The sequence below is a fragment of the Podarcis melisellensis genome (assembly GCF_964234715.1).
Source record: "Podarcis melisellensis genome assembly, chromosome: 6".
NCBI lineage: Eukaryota > Metazoa > Chordata > Lepidosauria > Squamata > Lacertidae > Podarcis > Podarcis melisellensis.
The window spans coordinates 20,817,464-20,832,949 of NC_138538.1; the positions used below are offsets into that span (position 1 = coordinate 20,817,464).

The 15,486-nt window shown below is 42.9% G+C and overlaps 1 protein-coding gene across 4 annotated transcripts in view; it reads left to right on the forward strand.

Annotated features, from left to right (window-relative positions):
- SULF2 (sulfatase 2) overlaps positions 1 to 15,486 on the forward strand; it is a gene marked incomplete at its 3' end in the record, with an annotated part of 263,555 nt that overhangs the window by 227,273 nt on the left and 20,796 nt on the right. For 3 of the 4 annotated variants that reach the window (XM_081916767.1, XM_081916766.1, XM_081916768.1), the window contains 4 exons: positions 185 to 313; positions 620 to 676; positions 1,623 to 1,752; positions 13,264 to 13,471. In XM_081916767.1, coding sequence (XP_081772893.1) covers positions 185 to 313; positions 620 to 676; positions 1,623 to 1,752; positions 13,264 to 13,471 — 524 coding nt within the window. Of the gene's footprint in view, positions 1 to 184; positions 314 to 619; positions 681 to 1,622; positions 1,753 to 13,263; positions 13,472 to 15,486 lie in introns of those variants that run through there. The other variant, XM_081916769.1, reaches the window with a different exon arrangement.

The following is a 15,486-nucleotide window of genomic DNA, read 5'->3' on the forward strand; positions in this document are numbered from 1 at the left end:
TGACCTTTCTTCAGCTTGTAAATGGCTTCTCATATTCGGCTTCAATGTGTAATTGTGCTTGATTTCCAACTATTTGAGTTTAGCCCCTGGGTGCCTTTCAAGTATTCTGTGTCTTCTGTGGTCTTACGTTGGAGTTACCGTTGCAGATGTTTGATAAAGGTTTTCTGAATATGTTTCTTTTCAGGAATCCTCACATTGTATTGAACATCGATCTTGCTCCTACAATTCTAGACATTGCTGGCCTGGACATTCCACCTGACATGGATGGGAAATCCATTCTAAAGCTGCTGGATTCTGAAAGACCGGTCAATAGGTAAGGATGGGAAATGCATTAAACAGAGCCCAACATTTCCTGCAGATCGCCAAGTACTTTAAGCAGTTGTGATTAAACAATATGTCTGCAGCAGGTCTGTGAGTCAGTGGTACTTTTCTATCCCATTCTGTGGGACTTACACAGGCCTTGCCATGGTGAACAAAAAAAGTTGCCATATCATCTCATAGCTGAGGCTGAAAATACATGTTTGCCATTTGCTTTCTAATCACACATCTTCAAGGGAGAAGCCAAATCCTGTCCCCAGATCTAGTTCGACTTTCAAATTAAGTTTTCCCCCCCCCCCAGGTTCCATTTGAAAAAGAAGATGAAGGTCTGGAGGGACTCCTTCTTGGTGGAAAGAGGGTAAGTGATAGGTGGTGATTGTGTTTTGTTCTGGAGAGTTCTGACTTCCTAAAGCAGGCTTCCTCAACTTCAGCCCCCCAGATGTTTTGAGACTACAGTTCCCATCACCCCTGACCACTGGTCCTGCTAGCTAGGGATCATGGGAGTTGTAGGCCAAAAACATCTGGAGGGCCGAGGTTGAGGAAGCCTGTCTTAAAGGAATCATTGCAGCAAAAGAAAAGTTGTACCTGTACAACTTTCCTTGGCAAGATCATTAATTAGTCTTTTCCATTTGGCATTTGTGAAATTACTTAATTCATCAAAAAGGCAAAGTCGTATTAGTAGTTTCAATGTTTTGTTGTTGGCATTTTTCATTTTCATTGGAACTGCTGTAAAATCTATGAGAGACACATGAAATAGGCAGTCTACTTTCCTACTTAATGAAAATGCCTTTTTTAATTATTTCTTGCCTATATATCCTGCCTTTTTTCCAAGGAGCTTAAAGCAGAGAACATGATGTCCCAACTATCCATTTTAATCTTGCAGATACCCTGTGTGATTGGTAAAGCTTCAGAGAGTGTGACTGGTCACCCAGTAAGCCTCTTTGGATTGTATCCTATACTGTCCTGTGCACGGGCATACTGTGGGGGGAACGGGGGGCCATGGTCCCAGGAACACAATTTTGAGGGGGGTGAACTTGGCACCCCCAAACAGGCGCCAGCTTCCATGGCGGGCCCGACTCCTGGCTCCCCATCCTGCGCTGCCTGGGGTCTCTGGGCCCTGGCCTTGCTGCCATGTCCTTGGCCCTCCTCACTGAATTGCCATGCAGCTAGTGCTCAATCGCTCCTCACTCGTTATTCAATGGGAAATGGTAGAGATGGTCTCACTCTTCACGAGCAAAGATTATGTGAACTTCTTGGAAGAGGATGCAGCCTTCACAGAGCTGTGCATGTTCTTCCCTTTTCAGGAAACTGTTACACAAGAGAGAGAATGAGAAAATGGATGCTCAAGAAGAAAATTTCCTGCCCAAGTACCAACGGGTGAAAGACCTCTGCCAGCGAGCTGAGTATCAAAGTGCTTGTGAACAGCTTGGGCAGGTGAGTATCTGCACCACAAGTCTAAAACATAGCAATGATTTAGGAGGTTCCTTTACTCTGTTATCCATCTTACAACAGATGGACGGAATATTTTAGAGCTAGCTTTCCTTTCTGTTGCTCTTCCAGCAGTAGAAGAAAATGTATCTGCAGGGCAAGAGGCCAAGATTTCCCCTGGAATCTTAGTCAAACAAGGAGAAATATTTCAGAGCTGAATTACGTCTCTATTTCAGTTCCTTCTCAAATTCAGCTTAGCGGACCTTCATGTTCTCTTCCTTTTTCATATTCATATTCATTTCCTTTTTTAAAAGTCCAGATGTACAGAAAAGGGTCAGTAAATGAAGTTACTGCTGTATGGTTTTGGTACAAACTCTTCAAGTTTACTATTCAGGCTATTCAGGATTACTTACGGTAAACAGCCTTCCATCCAAGCATTGCACATGCCACCTTGCCTGTTCCCTTTCTTTTTCTTTTAAGGATAATAAAATGTTTATGTGGTGTCTGTGGATAGTGAGTAAAAATAGCCTTACTGCTGGCAAAGAGGGAAATGATAAAAAACGCTGTCATCTATGTATTAATTATCAAGGAATGGAAGGATTGTTTTAGAGCTTTTCAGTGTGAATTGATTTGGGCAGTTCAGCCTGGGATGGAATTGAGCAACATAGACATCAACAGAACCTGCAGCAATCAAGTTGATTAGAGTCAGGGCTGATTTTCAAATAGTCACCCCTCCCCATCATATATCAAGCCCCTCTTCTACACCTGTAGCTCTATCTAGGCAAAAAAACAAGTCTCTTTGTGGGGTGTGGAGAATGTGTCTGAAAGACAAAACTGCTCTTACCTCTCTGTATAGCTAACCTTTTATGGTGGGTTTTTTATATACTGTAGCGCACCCCAAAAAAAATCATTTTTTTTTTTTTACATTGCTTAGTTTCACAAAGATATGCATATCTATATGATTTGTGTAGCTATGCATCAGAATGTAGGGAGCTTCCTTTATACGGAATAAGATATTTGGTCTTGACTAACCCTATCTGCCAGTTCAGTAAGCCCATATAGATCAGGTGTAGCAGTGTTTCCAATTCATGGGCATCAGACATCTGTAAAGGGCACCTATGCATAAAGCTGTTTCTTGATTGTGTGGTTCCCAGTTATACGTGCAACACCTACAGACAGTTTCCAAACATGCGCATAGAGCCATCCATGCAAGGACTCTTTATAGACATCTGGATGAATGCATATCGTCTGGAGGTAGAACTTGCCATGCCAGATCCACCTGCATTCTATACCTATGGATACTGTACATCTGGGAAGCTGTTGCCTATGCATTTCCTCCAGGGATTCCCACCACTACTTAAATCCAAATGCAGCTGCAGGAGGCTATAATCTAGAGGGGCAGGCCAGTGCTTGGCTCTTAAATCCTTTTCTCCTCCAGCAGTTATTCTAATCATAACCACCACAACCCCACAGCTTTCCCATGTTAAGGGGTAGGTTGGAGGAGGGAAGAAACAGAGTTACCTGAAAAACAGCTGGTGCTGAGCAGAAAAATCAGCAGAGGGAAAAAAGAGCAGTTCTCTCTCACTTCACCATGCAGGTGTTTTGCTCAGAATTGCAGTCTCCTGTGACTGCTTTTGATTTAAAATAACAACAACCCTAGACTAGCAAACCTTGAGGTGTAATGTACATGCAATTGTCTTGTCTAGCTTTATCCTGACTGGCAACAGCGCTCTAAAGCCTTAGGAACAAGATCTTTCTCAGCCCTGCATCCTGAAACAGACACTTCTGTCTGCTTAGTAAGCTCTTTTAAGAGCCAGTTACGGTAACATCTCTCATCTGTACAGCATTCCCAGAAGCTGTAGTGTAGCATCATTATAACAGTTGAGTGAAAACTCTGTTCCAATAATTTTGCAAAGTTTATACAGATTTTGTTCCTGTGGTTTCATCCACTTGACTGGAAGGCTTTCAGGGTGAATTCATTCTTGTATTGAATTTGGATGATGGTCAGTTTACTGGCCACTTGACGCTTAAGAGGTCTCTAAGCAACCTACACAATTTTAAGAGCATAAAGCATAGAATAGATTTTTAAAAACACATTACCATGCAATAAGCCCATAAAACTTATAAAAGAGCAGCAAAAGCATATAACCAATAAACAGCAAAGTAATCATAATCTATCAAATGCCTGGGAGATAAGATAGGTTTCTACATGGTGCCAAAAGGATGTTAATGATGGCACCAGACAGACCTCACAGTCTGAGAACACCCTCTCCCTCATTTCCACCCTCCAACTTTTTCCCTCAGAGGGGGCACCTGGGGGCAGGGCCTCTGGTGAAGACCAAAGGGTCTGAGTAAGCTCATATTGGGGTCATGGGACTTTCTGGGTCAAAACCAGCACTTTGAACTCAGCTTTATACTTATTGTCATTTTAATAAATCAGGCAGGCACTGCATAGGAAGGATGAGATGACTTGAAGATGTGTAACTCCTGTATAAGATCTCAAGAACAGTTTCACTGTGTCAGATGAACAGTTGTTTTAGGTCCATACTCCAGTCTTTGACACCTCTCTGTTTTTGGCATTCTGCAAACTTTGTGAAAGCTTCCATAACTGTTTTTGAACACCTCTACCTCACTGCTGGTCTACAAATGCTTCTTTGTACGACAGAAACTTCTACATCTTCCATTGTCTGTCAAGCACTAGAGAACACTTTCCAATGAGATAAGTACCTGCTGGTGATAAGTGGCAGATAACCAACAGAGTTCCATCCTTGAAAACTTGTGAACTCCACCTGTAAGACTCTTCATTTTAAACAACTCATTAACGATCTAATTTTAAAGTCTGGTATGAGACTGGGGATCACATTTCCAGAGTATACTTCTTAACTCTTCCTGATTGTTCCTGTGACTGATTGAAGCTAATATTTGAAGCTGCCCCTTGATATACCGTTGAAGAATCCCTTAAGCTCACCTTATGCTTCCCTGAAACTTGCTTGCAGCTGTGGATAGATTCAGGCAGCAACTCACATCCTCCACCACAAAGTGTTTTTTTACAAGGTGCTAAGCATATTCCAAGTCGTATAAAGAGAGCAGCGTCTCTCCCCCACCCCACCCCCAGAGGAGAGAGTAGGATCAAAATTGCCCTTGAGGATGAGTGGCTTACACGAAACACTCTGGTTATTTCTTAAGTGATTCCCCACTGCCCCTGTTCCTCAAATAAATTATTCACTGCACTTTGGAGGTTTGTCTTTTGGGTTAGTTTTTCAAAACACTTCTGAAAAGAAGAAAAAAAAAAGACTTGTGGCAACTTAAAGCCAACAAGTTCATTGTGGCAGAAGCTTATCTGTACTAGAGTCCATTTTGTGAAAGATATTAAGTGCTGTCTTCAGCTGCAAGGCTTACATACGTGATAAAGGACACGTTCTTACTCATAAGTGCATTCAAGCACAGAGAAGGAGAATTGTAAATCTGAGGTGCAAGAGGTTAAATAGGTGACATTTTTATGCTGAGTAGCATACAACTCCATGCCTTTGCTATGTTAAGAACATAAGAAGGGGTACTGGATCATACCAAAGGCCCATCTGGACCAGCGGCCTGTTGCGTGCCAAAGTGGCATGAAACTGCCCCTCCACCTGAGATCAAAGGACCACACATGACAACATTCTTTTGCACTGAATTTGACCCCAGCTTTATTGATTACAGATGTAAGGGGATGAGGCTTAGGCATTGGGCATATCCGATATCAACCAGCCCGCTTGTTAGATGTTTTCTAGGGGTCAATCCAGAGTTGGGGAAGCCCTATAACGTACATCAAGTTAGGTGCCTTCTTGCCTGCATTGAGTGCTATGGCTTTAGCCCCTGCCTGGGCATCTGGACAGAAGCACTTCTTCCTCAATCCCTTTAATGGGATACCCCATTTCCCCAGAGGGGCAGGCAAAAACATGCAACCTCTGCTCCTACCATGACTAAAGGCTTTACCCAATGCCTAATCCACCAAAGTGATAATTGCTACGAGGAAGGCAAAACCTTCAGATGAGGCCAATTAAGCTGATGGAAACATTCTCCCAGGATCCTGAATATGGTGGCCGAGGTCATCCATACCAAGCGACTACCCCCAGAACTGGTAGGCACAAGCTGAACCCAAGGTGGGGGGGGGGGGAGTGGGAGAAACAGAAAATAACCATGGTGCCAGTAAATGGGCAAGCTGCACTTCTTATTTCTGAGGAGGGAACCAGAGTGAAGTGCTCCTTTGGACCCAGTCCATGTGGTGTTCCACGTGTTTAAATTAAGGCTGGCTATACTGATTAACGGAACACACGGGTGGCACTGTGGGTTAAACCACAGAGCCTAGGGCTTGCCAATCAGAAGGTCACTGGTTTGAATCCTTGAGATGGGGTGAACTCCCATTGCTCGGTCCCTGCTCCTGCCAAACTAGCAATTCGAAAGGACGTCAAAGTGCAAGTAGATAAGGTACCACTCTGGCGGGAAGGTAAACGGCGTTTCCGTGGGCTGCTCTGGTTCGCCAGAAGCAGCTTAGTCATGCTGGCCACATGACCCGGAAGCTGTATGCCAACTCCCTCAGCCAATAAAGCGAGATGAGCGCCACAACCCCAGAGTCGGCCACGACTGGACCTAATGGTCAGGGGTCCCTTTACCTTTACCTTTATGCTGATTAACAGCACAATCCCGTGTGTGTATGCTCACGAAGAAGCCCTACTGAGTTTAGTGGGACTTACTTCTGAATAAATGTGTTTAGGATTGTATTCTTTGTTTCTGTGCCTTTTTATTGATGTAACAGTGTTCTAAGATTAAGACTGTGTGTCTAGTTACCGAAACAAGCAAACTGCATCCAGTAATAGAAAAAATCCTTCCAGGAAGGTCACAGCTATTTATCCCTGATTGGAGCCCCGAGTAATGAGTTTGAGTTAACATCTGTAATTGCTGCAGTTGCAGGAAAGCTGTGAAGGGCAGCGATGCAAAGCCACTTGGTGTGGAGGCAGGAGATTTGGAAGGAGGTCAAGGCTTCTCAACAGAAGTACAAAATCTGGTGTGCGTCTGGCAATGGGGGCTCTGCAAATATTAAAGGAGCAGGACCCGCTAAGGAAATTAGGTGACGTAATGGCATGCGAGCTTATGGGAAAAGGAGGATTTCTTCCTACGATACTCTGAAATTGGTAGTTTATGCAAACTTTAACTAAACATGGACATCCACACTTAAATGGAAGGTATGAATTGCAATATTAAATCACAAAACTAGTATCTTCCTATGCAAGACAGTTTTCAGATATTTGTAGAAATGTTTTAGCAAAATACACATAATATTCTTCAGACATGTAAACCAGGATCGCTTAAGTCAAGCCTAATTGTTCATACTGTCAAAATCGAATTTGGATCCTCTTGAAGTTCTCTTGACCTTTTGTCATAATATTGTGCCGAGTGGCATATTCTTTCCAGGAAGAAAACAAATTAATAGCATATGCCGTTAAGTTTGAAACAGTATTGGTTTTTAAAAGAATAGTTAAAATACCATGCAAACTCTGGCTAAATATGTTTGCCTAGTAGCCAGCTGTTGCTTCCTCCCATTTTGGGGCAAATTCTGGCTGCCATTACTAGAATAAAGACTGAGTGCTATTTGGGATTTTAGACCACATGACTTCCATATACTCATCTGTATAAGTCAGTGATGTGACGGGTGACATTAATAACACTTTCTTAGAAATAGTTTTATGGGGGGGTGCAATTTCCTGCAGTTTGCTGGACTCTCTTCAGCTATTAATATTATCATGCTGCATCTGTTGAGTCGCTTTAATGAATGTGTTATTGGAATGAAGTGGAGGGGTTAGAAGCTTACATGCACTTACAGGGGAACATAGTTGCTTACAGCTAATAACAGTGAGGCATTACTACAAAGGGCCAGATTCCCTTTTAATTCCATTTAAATAAACCTTACTTGCATTAAGAATTTAGCAGAGCTGAGCAAAGGAATTGGTTTAATCAGTGGAAGAAACTGACTGACATATTTCAGTGTATTAACTGCAGCCTCCAGGCCTATCCCTTTGCCCTTGCCAAGACCTGATTGACTGCTTCCTTCTTAAGTTATGCCCTCATGGCTGCTGAAGGTGTCAGAGTGTGAATATAGGGCCTGTTTGATGTCACCAGATGACCAAAGTAATATACTAGTTTTGTGATTTTCCTCTACTATATAGGAATTCTTCATGCATGACACAGCAAAAATGACTGAGACCTTTGACTTGCATACTTTATAGGGTAATATAGTAGGAATTTACTGGGGCTCTCACACAGGTGACAAAACTGGCACAGTGTGTAAAATACTTCAAGAAGGGCCATAGCTATTTTGCATATATTAATTGGCACTTTGGGGAGAGGCATGTGGCACAAGATCAGTACTGCACTGTTCCTATTCAGAAATTGATACCATCACACTAGCGGCCGTTTGAAAAATCTCTATGATTGCAGAAACGATTTAGACTTTCTTCCTTGATTCTGATCCTGATCGATTTTTCAAAGATATTTGCAGCTTATGAGTGCTAACTACTTTCTTACTAAAGTTGAGTGTCTACAGACTCAAACTTAGGCAGAGACAAAACGTTGTAGGGGCGTGGAGGGTAGTTTTTCTTGTGTTTACTTCATTTGACTCATCAAGCTGTGACGGGGATGAGGGGCTTGTAGATCATTTAATCAAACTAGTGCAGGAAATGACGAGTTAGAGCCTATTGCCCTCCAGCTTTTGTTTATAGATTTCCAGGAAGAAAGAGCCCACAAACTCTCTAGGTAACTTGTTCCATTGTTGATCTTCTCTTACTGTCAAGAAGCTTCTTGAAATATTCAGCCAAAATCTACCCCACTAGAACATAATCTTTTCCAGTGTGGCAAAGGAAAAACCATTGTTCTTGTCAATAGGACAACCATTCAGGTGCCTGAAGTGTTTTCATGTCATCTGCCTGCACCTCAGTCTTTTCCTCCAACATTTCAGCATTGTTTCATTGTTTATTTTAATTATGTGAAGAGGCAGTGTGCCTCTGAATATTAGTTGCTGGAAACCACAGAAGATGAGCATGCTGTTGCAACTCAGGACATGTTTGTGGGCTTCACTTAGGCATCTGGTTGGCTAGTGTGGGAACAGGGTGCTGAATTAGATGGACCTGTGGCCTGATCAAGCAGGGAACTTCTTATGGTCTTGTTTTATAAAGGATTTCATACTTAGAAGCCATTGTATCTTGTTTATGAATTTCTGTATCACTCTTCATCTGAGGATCACAGTATAAAAACACACACAAACAACAACAACACCCCTCCCTCCAGTTTAAAAGGCCATAGGTTATTTAATTAGTCAAAGGCCTAGGAGAAGAGGAATGTTTTCACTTGGTGCCTATAGGTATATAATGAAGGTGCCAGGTGAGTCGTCCTGAGGAAAGCATTTTACAAACGGGGAGCCACAGCAGAAAAGGCCCATTCTAGTGTTGCCATCCTCCAGGCCGCTCGTGGAGGAGGTGCACAAAGAAGGGCCTCAGATGATGATTACACAGCCTGGGTTGGTTCATATGGGGGTTCATAAGCTGTTTTAAAGGCTTTATAGGTCAAAGCCAGCAATTTGAATTGGTGGCATATTGATTATAATAGGGCATGGGTAGCCAAACTAAGGCCTGGGGGCTGGATCCGGCTCAATCGCCTTCTAAATCCAGCCCGCGGGCGGTCCAGGAATCAACATGTTTTTACATGAATAGAATGTGTCCTTTATTTAAAACGCATCTCTGGGTTATTTGTGGGGCCTGCTTGGTGTTTTTACATGTGTAGAATGTGTGCTTTTATTTAAAATGCATCTCTGGGTTATTTATGGGGCATAAGAATTCATTCTTCTTCTTTCAAAATATAGTCCAGCCCCCCCCCCAAGGTCTGAGGGACAGTGGACCGGCCCCCTGCTGAAAAAGTTTGCTGACCCCTGTAATAGGGAGTGGCAGCCCAATACATTTTGCTGTATGAGGCAACGACAAAGATGATGTCCCCCGTTTTGTGTACAGAAGCTGACCGGACAGGCTGCTTAATTTTGCCTCAGCACTAGTGATGAGACAACTTCCTCACTGCAGCTGAGGCCGATGGCTAGTGTAGGGAGTGCAGGACAGGCCATGTAGGAGGCACAGCTCTGCCTTTCAGTGGAGGGGAATGGCCAGGGAGGTAATGCTACCGTACAACTGCGTCTGCTGCCTGAGGCGTTTGCCTCACTCTGCCTAATGGTAGGGCTGGCTCTTCTAAAAGGGCCTATTCTCCATACCCTTTTCCTGTTCTCCTTTGAATCCATTCCAAATGACAATGGCTTCACTTGTCTCCTTCAAATATGGTTTGCCCAGACCCAAGGACACAGTGTTCCATATGTGGCTGAACTAGTGCAGAACAAAGTGAAACTTCTCTTCTTGTGAACTGGAAACTGTGGATCAGTTAATGCTGCCTAAAAATTGCATTAGTTGCACAAACACTCAGACAGTGCTGCAGAAAAGCACTCCAGAAGATCTTTTTTGAAAAAGAGAGAAAAGAAAAGCAGAACAAGTTAGTTTTAAATAACTCAGTTTTAAAATGCTTACATTAGTGTAAGTGTAGAGCATTAGGAAGGATATGCCCTCAGTGGTATAACAAGAACTACCCAAGCAGGTGTTTGTGCCAGTAACACAACCATTTTGCAGCCAGTAGTGACTGGAGGTAACCGGTTTCAGCAAGAGCTGGCAGCAGAAAAAATATATTTATTCTTCGCAACTAAAAGGTAGCAGGGAAAAGCTGTTGCCAAAAAATAAAATAAAATGTTTTGCTTTAATTAAAGAAATCGTATGCAGTCTCACTTTAGCTTAAAGCCATGACCAGCTGTAAACAGTTGCTTCAAGTAAGAGCTGTGTCCCTGTCTTCGGAAAACAAGAACAAGAAGTTTGGAAAATCCTTCCCAATGGTACAGAGTCATAAATCCAGAAATTTGTAACAGAATAATTGGGATCCAGAGGGTAATATTTTTAGACTACAGCATAACTTGGAACACCAACAGAGACAGCCTTTAATATTTAAAACTGAAATATGTCTGTTTTATTGCATATTTAGTTTATTGAATCCAATCACAAGATCTTTTTGCCTCCCACCTCCCCAACAAATCATCTTCAGAGGTTAAATAGCAACAGACTTGGATGAAAGAAGAAAGCACAGACATGGTCATTATTGCCCTTCCCATCAAGATTTCCCCCTGATTCCACTCAATAGTTGTACATTTGATGTGTATCACCTACAAACAATCTATTCTTCAGGAAGCAAGACAGATCTGCAACAAAAAGTTGCAGTTAAGAGAGCACCTGTGTTTCAGTCAGTTGGTTTTGCCCTCCTTCATCCACCATGATATTCAATTCACCCCACCCACCCAATTTTCTCCCCCCCAACACATACACAAGCACCAATCAGCATTCTGCGTCCACTGATACTTATGTGAATTCTGTTTGCGTATCTGTGCCTTCAGTGCTAGGTCCATGTTGTCTTTGGGAGTGTAAGACTTTACTTCTGTTACTTCTTTGCCCTTGAAGAAAGTTCACAGACTGCTGTTGATGCAGAATGAAGACACTAGCTTTAAAGAGATAGACCATCAGGCGCCAATTATATAGGGGTTTAGAGTGCGAGTTCATAGTGGTTCACTGTAGCTTCTTGGCCACAAACTAAGGGGCTGGTCTTGTCTATAAAAACCTAGATTATATGGAGGCTAGGTACTTTAGAAACAAATTCCATCTCCTTGTCTTACAAATGAAAACAATATTGGCCTTGTTTATCTTGTTCGCCTTGTTTAATGTTCAGTAGCAGCATTATCTTAAGAGCTTTTAATATTACAAATAGAATTTGTTGTTCTACTTAAAAACAACACTACCACCACAATTCAATCTGTTTCCATACTTGTTGAACCTGGCTTCATTTCACATCATGCTTTAAATTTATTTCCACTCTGTATTGCCTCCATCACAATTAGCTAGAATAGTTGTTAACAATCCTTTTGAACTTGTACTGATAATAATCAATTTCAGGCAGAGATGCTCATTAAAGTTTGTGACTACAATGTTCATGTAACTTCTCAGTTGAAAATATTGAATGTTGCAAATTCTGACCATTGAAGTCCCTCTTAAATTCATTAAATCTCATACAGTGTCAATGTTTTAAAGCACTTAGAAGTCTTAACCACTTCATACCTACAATTTCAGATTACTTTGCTATGTTTAACATTTCATTTTAAATAAAAAACCCATTGAAGATATTGATGGATTTAAGTATCTTTTAAGCATATCCCAAGTTTTCATAGCAGCTGAAATGGGGAGATTTTCACTTCTCCTTCATATCACCAAGGCATAGGAATATGAGCTATCAACAACTGTCTTGATTGAGGAAGGGGGACTTCAACAAAATAATAATGTCTACCGAAAAGTATTTCCTACCAAATTCTATAGACTTTACTCTCAGAAAAGTAGATAAAGAGTTTCACGCATCAAACCTGAACACACTTACTAGGAAGTCAGGCCCTTAAATACAGTGGATGTTGCTTTTGAGTAAACATGCATAATCTTGCACAAGACAGTGTTGCATTTTGATGAGTTGGTTAAATTTGGACATGCAACATTATTTTCAGTCTTTGGAAAATTGATAAAATCTCCTTTTATTTATGTATTGCTATCTCAAAGTTTCGTAACAGTGAGGTAGGAGAGCTAAAAGTAATGCCAATATATTTCACATCTGGCAACCAATGCGCCCCTCTGCTTTCAGATACTGTGGTACCTCGGGTTAAGAACTTAATTCATTCTGGAGGTCCGTTTTTAACCTGAAACTGTTCTGAGGTACCACTTTAGCTAATGGGGCCTCCTTCTGTTCTCATCCTGAAGCAAAGCTCTTAACCTGAGGTACTATTTCTGGGTTAGCAGAGTCTGTAACCTGAAGCATCTGTAACCTGAAGTGTCTGTAACCCGAGGTACCACTGTAGCTCATTTACCAGAAGAATTTAGCGTTAAGTCTGGAAATGTATACTTCAGGCATAGACAACCTTCGGCCCTCCAGATGTTTTGGACTACAATTCCCATCATCCTTGACCACTGGTCCTGTTAGCTAGGGATCATGGGAGTTGTAGGCCAAAGCATCTGGAGGGCTGAAGGTTGCCTATGCCTGGTATACTTGATTCTGACCCAACTAAGCCTCTGGTAAATGAGCCACTATAGCCACTGGAGGGCCGTGAAAATTTGTGTCCCTGGCTTTTTAGACTCATCTATCCATGTACTATCTGAAAGCCAAGGGGGCGCATTGGTTGCCAAATGTGACACACACACCCCGTAGCTCTTCTACACCACTATCATGTTTCTGTCAAATTAACAACATCTGCTATGGGACAGATAATTGTGATTTGATCTTCTGAGAATACTACCAGCCAACTTTGAATGTCCAAAGTACGTAGAAGAACATTTGCCTCTATCATGCCATTTTGGGAACATTTCCCTTCCATTTCAGAAATGGCAGTGCATGGAAGATGCCAGCGGGAGGCTCAAGCTGCACAAATGCAAAGGGATGGCCAGCCTTACAGCTCCAGGAAGCAGCAAAGGTGTCTCCAACCTCATGCCCAAGTACTACAGCAGGAACAGTGAGGACTGCAACTGCGAGGAGAATGAATACAAGCTGAGCCCCATCGGGCGGCGAAAGAAGCTCTTCTCCAAGAAGAGTAAGTAAACGGTCAAGCTTCTTGTCTCTTTGCATGATGGAGAAAAACCTGACCTGAATAATTAAACTACACACACACACACACACACACACACACACACACAGTCGTACCTTGGTTTTCAAACAGCTTAGTTCTCAAAAGTTTTGGCTCCCAAACGCCACAAACCCAGAAGTGACTGTTCTGGTTTGCAAACTATTTTTGGAAGCCAAACGTCTGATGGGGATTCTGCAAGTTCTGTGGCTTCCTGCAGCCAATCACAAGCCACGCTTTGGTTTCTGAATGTTTTGGAAGTCGAATGGACTTCTGGAATGGATTACGTTCAACTTCCAAGGTACGACTGGGCGTGGGTGGGTGGGTGTGGGTGGGTGTATGCATTCAAATACCATATTTTTAAATGAAGTGCTTAAGGTAGCTTATGACATATTGAAAAATCAGAAATGACATCTCAGCAATAAGAAATATTACAAGTTAAAATGGAAGAATACAAGTGCAATGGAACTTAAACTTGACTGGCCAAGACCCTGCCCAGAAAGGGAAGGTCTTTGCAAAATTGCCAAAGGCCATCAAAACTGGAAGGGGTGGCAAGATGAGCCTCATTGAACAGGGAGTTCCACAACGAAGTGCAGCGACTGAGAAGGCTCCAATGTCTTTACCAGCTGCACCTCTGCTGCCAAGGAGAACCTACCGTACTTTTTGCTCTATAGGACGTACTTTTCCCCCTCCAAAAATTAAGGGGAAATGTGTGTGCGTCCTATGGAGCGAATGCAGGCTCCTTGGCTTCAGCGATAGCAACGCGAAGCCTCCGAAGCGCAGAGAGAGCACTCCCTCCACGCTCCGGAGGCTTCACGTTGCTTTCACTGAAGCCTTGAAAGTGAGAGGGGTCGGTGCGCACCGACCCCCCTCGCTCTCCAGGCTTCAGGGATAGCCGCCCTGAAGCCTCCGGAACACAGCTGGAGGTCCTGCTGCACTCCGGAGGCTTCGGGTTCCTTTTGCTGAAGCCAGGAGAGCAAGATACTCCTGGCTTCAGCTAAAGGAACCTGAAGCCTCCAGAGCACAGTGGGAACTCGTGCTGTGCTCCGAAGGCTTCAGGGATAGCCGCCTGAATCCTCCGGAACACAGTGGGAGGTCCCGCTGCGCTCCGGAGGCTGAAGCCAGGAGAGCAACACTGTCCTGGCTTCAGCAGAGAGGGAGAGCTGCGCAGTGCCCCTTCAGCCAAGCGGGAGGAGAAATGGAAGGGGCTCCGTTCCAGGGAGGGGGAGTATTTTTTTTCTTGTTCTCTCCCTCTAAAAGAAGGTGCATCCAATGGTCGGGTACGTCCTATAGAGTGAAAAATACGGTATTTGGTAGGCAGGCTTGCATGGAAGGAGAAAGTCCTTTAGGTATCCTGGCCCAGAATTGTTCATGCACTTCAAATACCTGTGTGAACCTTGCTCAACTTTTCAAACCATATTTCAAATTTACATGTCTGTTATGTATATCTTGTGTGTTTATTTGAAAGGCGTTACTCAAACTTCCCATCAAATTCAAGACACCTTACAGTAACCAAAACATAGTATGACATTCAGAACAAACTAAAGTTAAAATCCAATAGGAAAGAAAAGTATGATCAGATAAGTATGAACGAGCGTGGGATAATTTCCAAGCATTTGCCGAGCTTTAAATAAAATTAAAGAAAACCCTGGAGTTAATTAGAAGCCCAACATTACTTCTGGGCTATGACGAGCACAACTGAGGTCACACCCAAATGCTTGTTGTGCCTGCTCCAGAAGCAGCAGTACAGCAGCTGGCAGGCTGCACAAAAGCTGACTTGGGGATCTACTTTGCAGGCTGCACAGGTCATTCTAGTCCTGTGAGGTCAAGTTGCTTTTGAGCAGCAGAATAATAGCCTTCCAAGTGCAGCTGCGTATCAAAGAGGTAACCCAAAGCTACATGTGTAGAAATGGTTTATTCCTCTGGTCCTGCTTCCACCAACATGGAGATCATCCTAGCTGTGCCTGACATGGCCCAACTCTCAT